This window comes from Gobius niger, assembly GCF_951799975.1.
Source record: "Gobius niger genome assembly, chromosome: 20".
Lineage (NCBI taxonomy): Eukaryota > Metazoa > Chordata > Actinopteri > Gobiiformes > Gobiidae > Gobius > Gobius niger.
Genome location: NC_136871.1, coordinates 28,490,217 through 28,507,253, shown reverse-complemented (window position 1 = coordinate 28,507,253; position 17,037 = coordinate 28,490,217). Strand labels below are relative to the sequence as shown.

Genomic DNA, 17,037 nt, shown 5'->3' with positions numbered 1-17,037 from the left:
ATTCCCGAACTCTATTCTGATTCCCAGAAGTTTTCTTCCTCCTCGGCTAGGCCACGCCCCTTGTATGACGCGTTATCTATACCATTGATCTATATAATATCGATCTATCCTTAATCTTTTCTTCTTAATGTTAATTATAATACTCATAACATTTCAGCTTAACAGTGGACACTTGTATAAAAGTCCTGATACTTTTCCCAGCTATTGCGAAGTCCCGACCAGTCAATTAGTCCATCTGCGCAAGACATTTAAAAGCCAATTACAGCCCTTTTAATTGACTATAACCTTAGCCCCACACTGTACCCGGATACACTGTTAAACTGGAGTGCAGCTGCCCTGTACTGGGAACCCCATCAGCGCGTTGTTCTCATGGACGTTTCTCCAGAGACCCAAATGTGGAGGAAAATAAGACGGAGTGTGGCCAGCGCTGGTGAAGTCATTGTTACCCTCTTGTTTTACACGAGGACTATTTCTGCGCTGCGTTTGGGAAGGAGGGAAGAGGGAGACAAGAGAGAGAATTGTGGGTAGTTTTGATGTGTATATTCAATGTGTGTTGTTTGCTTTGGTGGTTTCCGTATCCTATCTGTTCCAGCTTTGATAACAAAAGATTTTCCTCAGCTCTCTTTCTGTCCCTCTCTCTCCCTCCCGCTCTGTAAGCACTTATCTGGCAACATGTTTCTTGAGGAAGTGGTGTGGGATATTACTTCCAGCTGAAATTTTGTTTGTTCTGAAGCCATTATTTGACTTATGTTTCATGAAGCCAGACCAAAAATGTATGTTTAATTATGCGTTCTAAACTAGACTGTAATCGGTTTTTGCTCACCTTTTCAAATACAATTGACTTTACATCTCTGTATTTAAACAGGTAAGAACGAACGATTCTTCTTCAAATAAGGCTGCACAATTTTTGAAAATATCTAGTTACAAGTGTTGCGATTGTGATTGTATTGTTGATATAAAACATCCAATGGAGTCGGGATATTACGTCGTCTATAGAGAACGTCGTACCTCCCAAATAGCTGCAGTCTTAAAATAAACACAGCCCCTAAATTCCCTAATGCTGAATTTTGCGAGCATTTATAACATTTTCACACGTAGTTCTCTCTTATAACAAGATCCTAACATCAAACCCCATTATGTACATTCAGGACAGCCACATGGCTACCAGTTTCCGCTCTGAAAGTCTGGGGTAGATTGAGCTTCAAGATGTGCTTCATACTGTTTATAGTTAGCCCGAGTTAGCCCTCTGTGTGGTGGCTCCGTGCGTATATCCATTCTGTGGCCTCATGGATCAGGGCCCCAGTTGTAAGCTGTGGTTCAGGCCTTCATCCTCCTCCTCCTCCTCCTCCTCCTCTTCTTCCAACTTCTTTTTTTTTCTTCCTTTTTGTGCCATGATTCTTCCCAGATGTTTCCTGTATGTATATCACCGTGGCTTTTTCTTTTTTTTTTTTTCACTCTTCGCCTCTTTATTTATTTCTTCAAGGAGTAGGATGTGAACTGCTGGCCAGGCCAAGATTAGATAGGCGAGAGCAAATGGTCCAGAGTACAATCGTGAGAAACAACTAGTTTGCCAATCTATAATTTCAAACGTCCTAAAGTAAAAAATAGATCAAACTTGGGTAACACGTTTGATGAAATGTTAAGGGAGAAGTAAAATGTCCATTTGTTTCAAGCTCTGACTATTATTATCTTGCACGTGTCTGTATTTTCGGGTTGTATTTTTAGTAAACCTATTGTTTGTTAGTAATATTTTATGCAGCCAATTGTGCAGGGCTTGCGATCAAATGGGGCTTTTGAGGTTGACTTGGGAGATGTGAACTTAAAAGGCTCGTAATGACAGATGAGAGCAGAGTGATATTGTTGCGGATAAGCGCTTGTAGTATTCCTCTATTGAAGGCTGGCTTTTATAGGCTCTAAATGAAGGGATGGTTTAGATGAAAGCCCACCAAAGTCAGGCTTTCTAAGAGCTTGGGACCTTTTCTCTCATCTAGCTTTATATTGTATGTGCAGTGAGTTTTTTTTTTTTATCATCAGATTTACTAATTTGAGTGAGGCCTCATATTTTATTATAGAGAAATTAATCAAATAAAATACAAAAACCATGACAACTAAATCTAAGGAGAGATATTTGAAAACCATTAGATACCTTTCAAAACTTCTGTTAGTGTTAAATAGGAATAAGTTCATATATGTTTGTTAAGTAATGATGTCATTGCTCTACTTTCAGGTCTAAAACTTTAGCTCTATTCGCTGTTATGGGATTTTGCTGATTTTGACCTGCTGTAGAACCGACTACAAGACTCTTTTTAAACATCTGATCACAAAGAAATATTATGTTGACTCTGGATTTTCATTAGTAGTGCTTTTCTGAAATTAATTATCAAAAGAAAAAAAAAATTTCAAGCACAATGACGGCTAGTTTATATATATATATATATATATATATATATATATATATATATATATATATATATATATATATATATAAATCTTAATTTTACTTGAAGAAATAGTCAGCTATATTGTTCAATTAGATGTAAAACAGTTACTTTAAAACAACTGTTGTTATTTCAGCAGGAGATTTAGTTAAAGTTATGTTTTTTACAGTGTTTATCTATGGAACTCTCAACAGATTGGACCCGGAAGTAAATTATTATTGTGTGTGATGTCAGACTTAAGATACATGTTTGAAGCAGTTGAGGGGGAAACACTTTCAATAAATAGTCCGAAACGACTTTATAGGGACTATACGGAGTTTAAAAATGTTAAAAGTATGTACTTTCCTCCCGCTGAATGTTCCTCCATGTCCTCATGTGTAGAATGAGCTCAGACCTGTTCACCACAACTGCCTCTAAAATCCTGCACTGTCACTCCAAAAGCTGCTAATTCGGGTCCGAAGTGCCGTCATGCACAAGCTTGATATAGAAGCTGCAGTTACACGTATGACCTGATGTGGCAGTAGTGAGCATATAATGGCCAACTTGCATCTAGCCCCTTTAACAAATGCTGAATTGTGAATATAATTTTCTACTCCATAAAGATACAAGAGATGAAGAGGAGCAAAAAGGTTCAACAGCCCATAAATACATAAATAACTGATTTGATGCGTCATGTTGGCATAATGCTACATGCTAACGCTAGCTACGACTGCCTGCTCTGAAAAAAAAACATACATATGAGCCCGATTTACACTTTCCCCAAACATACCCCCTATTATTATATAAGATGTAGACTATTTCATGTCAAATTTGCCGTTTCTTTGTCGTGAAGCTTGAGTTTTAGCTTGAAACGTCTCAGTCAGTGCTGACTTTTCACCCCAAGCACCACCACCTCGTGAAATATTTGGACTAACCAGGTCTCAAACAGATCAAATAAACTGGGTATACAAACCATGTCTGGACCAGAAAACTCCTCTAACTTGAATGCATTTCTAAAGCACAAGTGAAATCATCTGTGACGTGAATGAATGAAGTCTAAAACTACTGCCATCAATAACTGACATCCCCTCTTTGCGCTGGGCTTCACTCCCCTCTTTCGGCCTCCTCTTGCCCCAGCTGCAGCCTTAACCATAATTGAGAGGTGAGTGCGGTAGACAAAAGCAGCGGGTGCATTATGAATAGGTCCTGGCATTGGTTTTTGGTGGGGCCGTCGAGTGCGTGCGAAGGGTGGGGGGGTGGGATTTAGGGACTGGCGGTGGCGGTGGCGGTCGTGGCGGTGGGGGATTCGAAAGCGACACTATTTATTGGTTGAATTAGACGATGCCATCGGGTTGGCTCTCGACTCGACCCCTCTCTTGTGCGAGGATGTGGGCATGCATGCTCTCTGGCAATGAGTCCAGTTTGGAGTGATTTGAGCGAGTCAGATCGAGATGCAGCTGCGGGGGGGGTGGGGGGAGAGACCGGAGAGAGGGTTATCTGAGTTGTGAGTGAAGAAGAGGCCGTTTGAAATATTCGATTAGCGTATGTACAATTATGTGGAAGTTTAAAAGAAGGCATTTTTGCAGAGGATTATCACTGCAGTCCTACCAATTCTGTGCCACTCGGTGAAACATAAACACTTGAATGAGCAGCTGAATGTGGACCAAACTATTCAAAAAGAATCTTGTACAAATGTTTAGCCAAATTTGAAATCCATCTGTGTTTTTTTGTGTGGACAGGGCAGATAAATTGCTGTACCACTTTGGTTAAAACTGACTTTTCCAAATGTTTTTCCGACTTGTCTCCTCTCCAACCCACAGGAAGTTTGTGCTGATGGTCAGAAAAAGAAAAAAAAAAGGACAAAAGAGCCGTCGGGGGGGTCCTCACTAAAAGGAAACCTCTCAGTCTTTCCTTAACTAGCCCCTCTCCCCCGCTCACCATCGTCCCATAACCGCACTATTGGGCTTTTCCAGATGCTTCCCTCTGCAGTCAGGTTGCTTGGCCACATGGCTCTACAACTGTTTGTCCGATCTGCTTGTTTTGCATCTAAACAGACCGGGTTTTTTTTTTTTTTGAACGTTGACTTTGTTCCTTCTATTGAGACTTGGGCCTCCAGTGCACAGTGCGCGGCACAATGGGTCTCACGTTTTGTTTATTGCGCCCTGTTCTGGTCTGTACTACTCTTTTAGTCATTATTCAGGCTTTAGTGTCGGTGCGGCGGCGAGACGGGAATGGAAGCAGAGAGCCAGGAAGACAAAAAGAAGTTGTGGTTCCACGGTGTCACATATAAATAAAACAGATGAGGTTGGTCTGAAAATGTTCAAATTGCAATATCTTGGATTGTTGCAAGATTTGACTTCAGAAACTCAAAAAAAAAATCCATCTTGCACCCTCGGATTGGGGTTCACACTGCTGGTAGTTTGAGCCAAAGTGAATGTCTGACCTCGTCATGAACGATGGGGGGTATTCCAGATGGATATTACTGTGTGAGCTCTTCATTATCACGCTGGCTTTTACGAGGTTACATATTGTGTTCATTAAAATCAAACTTTTAAACATGATCGCGCCAGTACATTTTCACAAATAAGTGAAATAATACCAAGTAGATGGTGATTACCCCCTTTTTTTACCCTATTGATGGGATTGTTGGGTTTGCAGTTGCACAACAATAAAGAACAAGGAGATAACTTTATCCAGTACAGGGGGCTGAGAAAACAGCCAGCTCTCGCACGTAGCTGCGTTTGGCCTCGGTTGAATCAGATTGTGTAGCAGCGTGGAGGAAAGTTCTCTTCGGCTTTGAGCTCTGCGCCCCCGCTGTGCAGTGTGAGTGCGTCTGGAGACACGCCATGTTGGATAGGTCGGTCGAGTGTTCCTTCCTTCCTCTGAGCAGCACAAAAAAGCCCTTATCAAGACCCACCGCAATCTGAGGAACAACTGTGTGTCTCTGTGCTATCAGCGCGCTGCCCACAATCGAGCTTTTGTCCATGTTCTCGCTCAAACCACAAGGGGACTTCTCTATATTTATCGTATTTCTGTTTCATCTTACTTACTGGACTTGTAAAGTGTATCAAATGCACTCTTGTTTTTAAATGATGTTTAAGTAGGATACTTTTCCACATAATAAAAAACGGGCTCAAATGGGCCAGCATTTTAAGACTGAAAAGCAATCTTTATTTTTCTTCTGTGTCGCTGCAGGAAGCCGAACGGGGATTACCGCAGCCCCAAGGACCGTAGCCGGAGTCCCCCCGAGCGTTTGGTGATGTCGTCTGCCCTGTCCGTGCACGCGAACCACCTGTACGCCCCCCACCATCACCCCCACCACCTGCCCCTGTCCGCCCTGAGCCTGGAGCAGCCCCTGGCCCTCACCAAGAACAGCCACGAGACCAGCCGCGCCCCCAGCACGGTGCCCCCACATGCGGTCGTCGAACGCCAGCAGGTATTCACTCTTACATTATATTTGTCTGCCGCCTTTTGGCCGGATTTCAGCCAATCAGAAAGCGTGTTAACAAAAAAGCTAAACTTGCACAGTAAATCTATAAATCTGTGGCATTGTGTTCTGTGCTTTCCAGAATCGTCCGTCAGTGATCACATGCGCCCCAGCGAACAACCGCAACTGTAACCTGTCCCACTGTCCTGTGTCCCACAACGGCTGCTCCAACCTCAGCAACAACTACAGGAGAATCCACAGTGAGTCTCAAACGCTGTCAACCGAGGGTTCATTACATAGGCAGGTTTTTTTTTCTCGATGCCCGGTTACTCCTCCTGTCAGAGAGTGTCAGTCTGAGCTCATACTTTTGACCGCGGCTGAGTTTATGAAGCCTGTAAAACTCTTGAGGATCTCTGAGGTCAAGAGTGAAACATAAAACTGCAGTGAAGAGATGCAGACTTCCTGATCCGACGTCCACAGCCAGGGCCGGTTTTCCCACAGACTGGAGAGCAGGTCCTGGGACAGGGGAGTGGTATTATCTGGAGCTGTTATCAGCTAAACGTCATGAGCCTGAGGTTTTTTGTGTTGTTCGTCAAAAACATTGTTGGTCTCCAGGAACAAGTGCTGACTATTTCAAACGAATAACCACTAGAACACACTTAATTTCATTACCAGTTAAGCCTCGTAAAACCAAAGAACAGACAAATTGAGGCAGTCTGGCAATAAGAAATCTGTACAGCTTTGCAAGTAATTTTTAAGGGTCTGTACTTGATTTTTATGTTTTAAAGAGACTGGACACACACACACACACATATATATATATATATATATATATATATATATATATATATAAACTAATCTTAGCCATCTAATAATCGCAGGCGAGTTATTGTCAGCATTCCTGTGTTGGTGTGCTTTTAAACTTATCCCTGGGGAAATTGGGGGGAAAATTTGGTACAGAAGCTCTAACCCAGGGGTGTCAAACATGCGGATCTGGCCCGCAAGATGATTTAATCCGGCCCCTGCCCTGTAGAGCATACATTCCAGAATATGTAAATAAAAAAAAAGGAAGTCTCTAGCCCATTCCTGTGCAGAGTTATGATTTTTTAAAGCAGGCAGCTTTAATTAAAAAAGGAGCGATTTTCACACATGTCCAGCAGAGGGCACTGATATAATAAGAGACCGGGATATGAACAACACATTATAGCCACGTGGTAAATGGACAGTCGGCCCCAGGGGTGGCTGTGGCTTCAATAACAGTTTACCACCACGTGTGATACACTGGTGACACAGGCTTGTAAAATGCTACTGTGTTAGCCATTGTTATTGATTAGACTACAGTTGGGCTTTGACCAAATCACAGCTCATTATTATTATTGGAAAAATGTTCTTTATAGCATTTTCCTCTTTATATTATATGTGGCCTCGGACCCGGTGTGGGAGCTGGATTTCGGCACTGATACAAAATGAGTTTGACATCCCTGCTCTAACCCTTTGTCAACATTTGAGGCTGAAGATGCCATTTGAATCACAGAATACTAAACCTTGGCGTGTTGTGTGTTTGCAGCCAACACGGTGTGCGACCCTGTCATCGAAGAGCATTTCCGCCGCAGTTTGGGCAAAAACTACAAAGAGCCCGAACCCACCAGCGCTACCAACTCGGTCTCCATCACCGGCTCCGTGGACGACCATTTCGCCAAAGCCCTGGGCGACACCTGGCTCCAGATCAAAAACAAGAGCAGCCCCTCCTCCTCCGGCAGCAGTCCCAACTCCTCCCCCGACGCCCACTCAGCCAATCACAGCCACTCTGTGGTTTCCTGAAGCGGGCGGGACTTCGCAAAAACCCGCTCCAAAAAAAAAAAAGTTCAGCATCGAAAAGCTCCTCCACTGGTCCGCCTACTGTCCGCGACAACCCTTCAAACACGGCGTCAAAGCTCGCAATAACCGTACGGTCGATACTGACTTTGAGTAGTTTCACTTTTGGACTGACGGGAGCGGCTGGTTGCTCCTTCAAACGCTACACTGCATGTTCACGCTTGGAGCTGAGCAAGTCTGTAGTTATGTACATACGAGAGATACCGTGGTGTTTTAATTATTCATTTCTTTATTTCTCCTTTCTCGTTTTGTTTGTTTATTTTTTTTTGCTTATCCGTAGTTTTATGTACTGCCTCTGTGTCACGAGATGCCTGAAGATTGAAAGAAAACATTGTAGAGAAACAATATCTCATCGCTCACCCTTACAACCAAAGACGCCTCATGCCCCGGTGTTTTTCGAGCATAGCCTCCAAGACGAAAATACGTTCAAAAGTTGATGTCTTTCTAGAAGCAATTACACTTGAGCTGTTAAGTTGCCCGACTATTACAGTGTTGTGGTCTGGTACTGCAAACACCCAGAGAGTTTGGCTCTTTAAAAAAAGGGCTGCCAAGATCTAAGAAGTTTATTGTCATGTGCTCAGTAAATGCCTAAAAATTGTGCCTAACATGAGGTAATATCCTGGACATTTTGCAAGACAAATACAGCAGTCAGTACCACAAGTATTGCTACAGTATATTTGTGACTTTACTCCTACTTCTACTGCAACAACAAAACAAGATGTATCGCTTCCTCTTTACTGCATAATTCTGTATTCTCCAGAATTTCGAACAAAAGGTTTATTTAAGAAAGCGGAATGCTGAAACAAATACAGGGCAACATAACACTCCAGACACTTCGAGGTTTCTTGGGGCTAATATGGTCGGCATTAACTTTGTCTCACTTCCTCGTCTATTCAGAGTTTTGAAGGGTTCCTGGAGCTTAAACACCTGCATGGTTTTGTTTTTAGTTTAATAGCTGGCATCTATTAGTATTTTAAGCATTTCAATCTTAATTATTATTAGCCTTTTCTTTTGACGGACGTTAGTTACTCATTTTGTTTCAATAACAGACACTATTCACTCACTGCTGGGTCAGTCGTACTCATTGTTATTGTTAATATTACATGTGTATCTTGTTTTTCATTAATATCAATAGGCTGACTTCTGTAGTAGACGGCCTCTGGACAGGCTCTGATCATTGTCGCTTTTCTCTAAAGTATCACTGAATGAAAGGGGGTGAGGACGAGCTGCAGTAAAGCTTCAAAAGATGTTGATCCATCTGTGGTACAAACTGCTGCAAACCATTGAGACGGCGACTGATGCCTGAATTACACTTCAAATCACTCGTGTCATTAATTTGGTTATTAGTGCCCAGATTTGGCGTCTCTATCCTTTACTGATGTTTAGCATAAATCAGTGTAACGAGTCCAAGACATTCCTCCATTAGGGAACCATCAGCAAACACCAGGAATCAGTAGAAAAAAGCATTGGACAAGCTTCCTCTGTGGCACCAGTACCACGGGCTTTACTGCAGGGGAAAGGTTCTTCACATTGTCGTTGATACATTTGTGTGTTCAGTGAGTTTGGTGTCGGTCGTGTCCACACATTCCATCTTCATCTAAACCTGAGTCACTAGAGTTCATAAAGTTTAGAGACTTGAGGTCTGTTCGTTCACTGTGTTTGGACTGAGCTGTAGGAGCTGAGCTTCTTCAGACGGTCAGATGCTATAGAGGATGGCTCTTTTTGGTGGATTTGGTTTTGACTGTAGTTTGTGTTGTTCAGATAACACAGGGGAAAGTGTTGGTGTCCAGAGGGTTTTGTGTTTCTGTTTTCATTGATCATTTCACTACCGGCTGCAGGTAGTCCACTCTCTGCTTCACACTCCCTACCCTCAGTAGGAGAATCACTTAATTAAAACTTTTTATAATGGCTAACTATAAGACCATCATTACGCTGTGCGTAACGAATGTACAGAGAAAAAAATCTTAGGTATTTTTTGAGGAACAATTAATTTGTTAATGATATGTAGCTATTTAATTGTTGTTTTCCTGTCCTGTATTGTAATCATTGCATTTCTCTTGTGAAAAAGTTGATCTTTTTTGTTTATAGATTTGTGTTGTTAGAGTAAGGTTCAAGTGCAGGAACACAGTAAATGTATGAAGCCACAGTAGCCTCTGGTGAGGCCTGACAATCGCTACTTCATGAAGCTCATTCATCTGTGTTTAACATGTTTAACACTGAGCGGTGTCTTTACAGGTTTCTGATGTAACAGAGGATTTATCGACGTGTCAGGACCCTGATTCAATGAACACTTCATCTGAGTAATGTAACACAAACATGTTGTACACAAATGTTGTGTATGAGGCTGAAATGATCAATTCTGAGATTTTTTTTTTTTTAACTTAACGTTGTGTCAATTTTGGAATATTCAAGGAAATTGACTCGCGCTTGAAAGTGGAAGTAGCCTGTACTCTGTGGTAGAATACTCTGAACTGTTAACACTTGTATTGGTTAGTGGCTGTGTCTCCTGATAAAAAGGTTTTGGCAGGCCACCTTTTGTACGTAAAGTAGCCTCGATGAACAATAAAGTGCTTTTAAACCACAATGAAATCTCTGGTCTATTATTGCGAAGATAGTGGGTTTCTCAGTAACACAGGCAGGTATAAACAATGCTTCATATCGTAACAGAGACTTTAATTTGCATTTAAAACATACATTGCATACCATAGAATGAGAGTGTTGTTGCTGCTCAGACAGTCCACATGTAGAAATCAATCCAAGCACACAACTTTTAAACCGTTCAATACTTTCCTGATGTTTTGAGATGTTAGAATGGACAGATCTGCACGACATTAGCATTGTGATGTATAGTCTATATTCTTTATTTCAATCTCATAGCATACAGTATGTTAGACAAAGTGGAGTGGCTTAACAGTTAATGTGACGAGTGTGTGAACTTGTGACAGCAAAAAAACACTTTCAATTCAATCAGTATTTTAGAAGACACATTTGCAAATCAGTAAGAAAAAGGACAAAGACCAAAATGCAATACAATATTTTTTTTGTGTTGATGTGTTATGTAACTGTAAACATGAGGATGTCCAATAAAAACACACAAATACTTATTATCTTGGTCCAACTCTTTGGCTGATTTCGAAGGGCTTTCACTGTCGTTCCGCTTTGTGCCACTGATTGAGGTCGTCCAAATCCTTTTGCGTGAAGAGAGACTAAAGTAGAAAAGTCCTCTGATGACCGTTCCGTTTGTCCTTAAATGCTTTCGTCGTCGCTCATGTCCCAAATCTGCAAAACAGCACATTCTCCATCACTAATGAGACAGATTGCATCACCACGGTTTCCCGGGCCTGTAGCCTGAGTCCAGATGCCCAAAGCAGAAATTAATTAATTAAACCCACAGTGAGTGCACAGTTGTGACTTTAATCACATAATATAATATCTCTTGCCTCTTGGGACAGTGGGAACTCTTTTAAACACGCACCCCCAACATTGCTAGCTGCTATACCAGGAAGTAGCATGAGTCTGACAGCCCATTGCTGGGAGGCAGGTGAGCCCCTTTGACAGCAGTGTGCGAGTAAACAGCGTTCGTCTCCTTCTCAGCAGCAAATTCCACACATAGTTCAGTCAAAGACGCACTTCACAGTCCTCCGACAGCGACTGGAGCCCGCAACCTCTCTCTCCTTCACACAGGCCAGTGACACATGGACACTGCATACCTTCGAGCAGACCGGGGTCAAAACACAGGCTTTAAGGGCCGGGGGGGAATGTGTGAAAGCAGCATTCGGAATTGGGTTGTAGAATTTCGATTTTGGCTGCATAAATCATTATCTGAAACTGGGAATCACAGTGTTAAAGTACCCTATATTTGGGGCAAAACCAGTGATTTAACCTTAAAGCAGTATTAAGTAACTCATGCCCCTAGAGGCCATAAGCGCCACTGCAGGTGTCGTAGCATGTTGCGGTTTTTAGTCATTAATTGAGAGTAAATACTACGCTGACAGAAAAGACAAAGGGAGAGAGGGATATTGTACATCCAATTACACAACTGAGATCATTTTTTTCACTCATACTTGGCTGTAAATACCGTTTAAGTGGCGCTAGCCTGCAGTTAGCTTTGCCCGTTAGCCTGTTAGCTTCTTCTTCGTGATTCCATTAGTGTGTATTGGGGCCTCCGGGTCAGAGCAGGGACAGCTGCAAGTGTTATTTTCTGGCCAGAGACACCGGGGGGAGATGAAAGACCCCCCCAATCATCCCATTAACACTTGTATTACCCCCAGAGGGACTACAGAATAAATGTATTAAGGTAAACAAGTACTGCTTTAACTTTTGTCAGAAACAGAAATACTGTAGGCTTACCTTTATAAAGTAATTGGACCAACATAAGAAATAATCTAATGTCTATTTTTCTGGATAACACCTCATAAACAGTAAAACATGTTTTGAAATGCGGATACGTCTCTACTAATGTTATTCTGAAGAAAAATGCAATGAAAATGAAGAAACAGAACTGCTGAACATAATGCTGTGAGAAAAAGAAAATGTTAAGATGTACTTTGGGTAAAGAGACAGTTTCTGAAGATAAGATAAATGCGCCTCATGTTTCGCAGAGCTGTAAAAGGTGTTTTGTAAAGAGAGCTGTGGAGGCTCAGTACAAGTCTGTGCAGAGGGATAGGAAACAACAACTGAAGGGTGCACCAAGATGAAAAGAGACTCATTAAACGGGTGCGTGAAACACTGTATCTGAAATCAGGTTGCTACTGTTCTGGGCATAATTGCAATCCATGTTTTTATAATCATAACAGGATATTGCTTTTCAGTACAGCACAAAAACAAACAAAAATAGCCCAATTATTGAACTGCACCACAAATCACTGCTGTCCCAAGATTAAAAGGCTTAAGAATTAGGCCTTTGCAGATGAGAAGAGTCTGATGTTTTGAGCATGAACAGGAAACTGAAGGTAGAAAAGAACAACATCCTGGTTGTCTTTCTTGGTTTGGACGTGTGGTGGACCGCTTGTATGTTTCATTAGACGGAGATTTGAATCAAAACAAGGTTACATGACGCCTTGAGTATTGGCCTTCAAGTGCAACCCTCCGCCCTGTGTTAATCTGACTGTGTGGTGGTGGCTCCGTGTGAATGAGGGACAAATTCATATAAAAAGCTGGACATTGTGAGTTTCTGCTCCAGTGCCACCGGGGAGCGAGCATCAAAAAGACCGCGGGCAACAGGCGCTTTGAACGGAGCGACACGGGAGCCCCTCTCTGGCCCGCTGCCCGCCCCGCCAATGCCCTCCAGTGTGGTTTTCAGGAAGCCTTTGTGCAGAATGAAAAGGCAAAGGGGCAACGTGAAGGGGGCAAAGGAGGTGTGGCTTATGTAACAAAAAAAAAAAAAAAAAAATCCAAGTCGACGACTTCACTACGCTCTGTCAAACCCACTCTGAATGCCTGAGATGTTTCCCAACTGTTCAGCTGAGTTACAGCAACAAATACGTTGATTTGTGGAAAGAACTGCCAGGAATAAAGAACAGATTGGGGAAGTTTGAAAGTCTGTTGTATTACATTTAATAAAGGCACTGCACACGTGGATCAAAGACTGAACGGATAAAGGCAACTTTATTTATACCGCGCATTTCATACACAAGGCAATTCAATGGATAGATGGAGGAATAATCAATTTGTCCCTCACAAAGTTTTGCAAATAGAATTATTTTGTAATTTGTTTAACAATCAATGTTCAGTTTAAAATTAAATCCATTTGAGCAAAGACTAAAACAAGATCTGCCCAAACTAATGAGATTTCAGACCATGTTTTTGCGATGCTAAATTCTACCTTTCAAATCTGATGGATTTCTTGGTGTCTGAATGGAGTAGTTGAGTGCAAATTGATTTTATGTTGCATTTTAGTACAGTAGACCTGTCACACTAATTACTATTTTGACTTATTGTTCAATAAATTACATTTTATTCAGTTAGTATTCAGTCGCCTTTAATATCATAATCATAATTTTGTAATACTTGAACAATTTGATCAAGTAAATTGTCTGAAATTGTGTTTCTTGTTTATGAACGTATGTTGTTATTGTGACAGGCCTGTACAGAGACTAAAATGAGCAATAGTTTGGTAGATTGGCTGAAGGTGCTTGTTTGAACCTGCATCTGCCTTGTCTCCTGCCTCCAGCCTTACTGCCCGGGGTGTGTCTGGCTTTAGGCCCATGATGGCAGCCACCTCTCAATCAGATTGCCCCTGGGCAGAGGTTCCGCGCCACCACCAGAGTCTGACCAAGGAGTATATGAATGAAGGCCCAGTGTCAAGCGTCCATTATCTTTATCACCTTTGTGTCAATGTGGAAAGTTGTTAGACAAACAAATAGTCACAATAAAGTTTGACAACCAGGCCCTTCCCTGCTCAGCTTCTGAGATCTGACGAGATTGGGCAGAGCAAAGGCAGTGAGGCCTTTATAGCTAAACCTGTAGAAACAGTGTCCGCTGCCCCCATGATTTGGCAGAATATTTGGTTTGTGTCTTATCACGGTGAACCTCGAGTCAGTTTGGGCCATTAAAAAACCCTCCTCTGGCCGTTTAATAAAGACGGTGCTAAGCCGCATGTAATCGCTGTTGAATGTGTCTGTAATCAGTTGGACCGGGGCAGATAGAGCAGCTCTAATCCAACGCCCCCAAACCGATCTGATAGAGTCTGAGGACAGGGACATCAGGCCAGAATAAAGATTAAGACACAAAAACGAAAACAATATAACATCGGGGCTCGAGGCAAAAGAGACGATGACCACATGCGCAGCAACTTAATACTGGATTGAGTATTGCGATTATATTTGCAAAAAAGATGGTTTCATGCTAATCGACTTTTTGGTACAGAAAAAACATTAACACTCACATTTGAAAGACTGGGGCACATGAACAGCTGTGAGCAAATGACTGCAGCTATGGTGAGCTAGCAACAAGCAACAACAAACAACACAAAGCACTAACACTTTACGACAGCAGCGGTGAAATACAACTCTCTGACCAAGAATACTGGATTGACATTTTTTTAGTTTCGTGTCCAGCCTTGGAGCATCAAACATACCTATCGTAGCCTCATCCAGGGTAAACTACAAATCCACAAATGTACTTTTTACTAAATGCATATACTTGCTACTACAATGCCTTCATACTTGACAGGCCACTGCTCTTGACACTTGGCATGCAAACTCAACCACTGGAAACCATTTTCTTCACTGGGGCCATAAAGCACTCAAAAGGTCACTTTGTTGGACAAACGTGAACTTTGTTGTCAAAAACCTGTACACAGTAAGATGTAGCACACTGCGCAGCAAAAGAATGAACACCAAAATGTTTTCTTATGAAACTGCAACTGCAAATAAAGATGTGTTTGATGCTTCATGTGTGCTGTGAACGTGTTCCAAAGAGTGAAAATGTTCACAGTGCGACAATATATCAATTATACAATAGATCGCGATATTTTGCGGGACAATACGATACCAATACCTTTTTATTCCGATATGGATACTTTTGATGACGTCGATTAATGAGGCTGCAGTGCCAATAACAGTCAAAAATTCAGTCAGGACAGTAGAGGGCAGCACTTGGACCAAACACTGTCACACAAATACAGTATATTACTTTTATAATTATAAATAAGATGAATTTATGGTTGATTTATTCCTTTTGAAATAGGATTGTGGTTTCTTCTTTAAGTGATGTCACTGACAGATCAATAGACCCATTTCCAGTAAATCAGGGATAATTTATTCACTTATTTAAGAAAACGGGACATAGAAAGCGCATGAAACAATTCTAAATGATGAATAATAATAATAAAAATGTTAAAAATCGCATGTTTCTTAAAACACTGTGATGTCTCGTAGGTTACTTTTGTGCAACATATCAATTATCGCAGTGTCAGCGTATTGTATGGTTATGGTTATCGTGAGCCATGTATCGCATATTGTATCGTGAGGTACCTAGAGGTTCCACCCCTAGTGCTTTGTCAAGAGTAGAGTACAAGGTTTTGACCAATCCTGTTCTGGAGAAATAACTTTCAGTTTCTGATTCTGTACAGTGATTCAGTGTCTGATCAATTGAGAAAAGCAGTAACCCTTTCATGCACCCGCATGACCCTGACAGCTCAACAGGTCCGACTCTTCTTAAAGGACCACACCCTGTTATTGTGTGTGTGGCCCCAACCTCTAATGCAATTCAACTACCAACCTCTACCCCGACCATTAAACACACATCTGCTTTACATATCATCAGGAGTGACACCAAAGCGCTAAGCTCAAAGTCGGGCTTTCATCTCGGAGTCTGGCTCCGTCTCATCTGCAATTAGAGACCACACAGAGAGGGCCGCGGTCTACAGCTGCTCCGAGGAGACGGAAGGCTTTCGCAGGAGGAAATATCAGAGAGGAGGAAGTCATGGTGCGCTTTGGGAGAGAGGTGAGAGGCTGGACAAGGGAAATAGACTCTCCACACCTGTCCATATCAATGTACAAGAGTCTGGGAGCTGCAGCGTGGGATACTGCCACTTTTACTATTATTAATGATAGTGCTGCTCCACAAACACTACTGTTATTTATCATTCATTATCTTATTAGATGTAGCTTTCATAATCTACTTTTCAGGATCCTGGAAGTTAGAAAGTTGAACACTTTTTACAAACAAAACAAATACTTGGAGTGTTTCATTGATGAACCATGATGTATGAAACTGATTGATCAAATCTTTAATCCCTGTCAAATGGCCTATAGTTTAACAAAATGTCTTCATTTTATTAACAACTATTACATTTTCCATGTAATAGTTGAAACACTATCAAAATTCCTTTACTTTCACAGCCCAACAATAATAATAATAGTACATTTTATTTGTAAAGCACTTTTCATTTGGTGAATCTCAGCGGGCTACAGAAAAATACTCATTAAGAACTTTGTGAGTCATAAGAAGATGAGACTGTCATGAGGATGTACAGTTGCTTTGACAGTGAAAATGATCCAGAGTTGGTCAGGCAGTGAAAATGTCCCGGAGTGGCCTGGTTTCAGAGCCGCTGCTGCTGAGGTCGGCTGCATTCCAGCCACATACCTCTGATTCCTCTCGCACATTCCTCTGCTCTGAGGCGGGAAACAGTCGAATACAGTTTCACTACAGACACACCGGTCAGCAGGTCACGGGTCAAGGCTGATGCAAGTTGTTCCATGCCCCAGAAAAAGAAAGTCAACTTTTCCAAAACTATTTCAAGGGCACATATTACACTGAATGGATGGAAGGACACGGAAAGCTGCAACATCAATTTTGTCTTATAATTTCAAG

At 41.8% G+C, this 17,037-nt stretch overlaps 2 protein-coding genes across 3 annotated transcripts in view; one reads left to right on the top strand and one right to left on the bottom strand.

Moving 5' to 3' along the window:
• vgll4b (vestigial-like family member 4b) overlaps positions 1 to 8,561 on the top strand; it is a 35,478-nt gene extending 26,917 nt beyond the window's left edge. For both annotated transcript variants that reach the window (XM_079578879.1, XM_079578878.1), the window contains 3 exons: positions 5,613 to 5,853; positions 5,987 to 6,104; positions 7,412 to 8,561. In XM_079578879.1, the coding sequence (XP_079435005.1) occupies positions 5,613 to 5,853; positions 5,987 to 6,104; positions 7,412 to 7,665 (613 nt within the window). In that variant the 3' untranslated portion in view covers positions 7,666 to 8,561. The remainder of the gene's footprint in view (positions 1 to 5,612; positions 5,854 to 5,986; positions 6,105 to 7,411) is intronic.
• A 2,029-nt stretch (positions 8,562 to 10,590) lies between these two features.
• Positions 10,591 to 17,037, bottom strand: part of atg7 (ATG7 autophagy related 7 homolog) — a 58,092-nt gene continuing 51,645 nt past the window's right edge. Inside the window, 1 exon segment of the mRNA XM_079578886.1 lies at positions 10,591 to 10,998. Coding sequence (XP_079435012.1) covers positions 10,966 to 10,998 — 33 coding nt within the window. The 3' untranslated portion in view covers positions 10,591 to 10,965.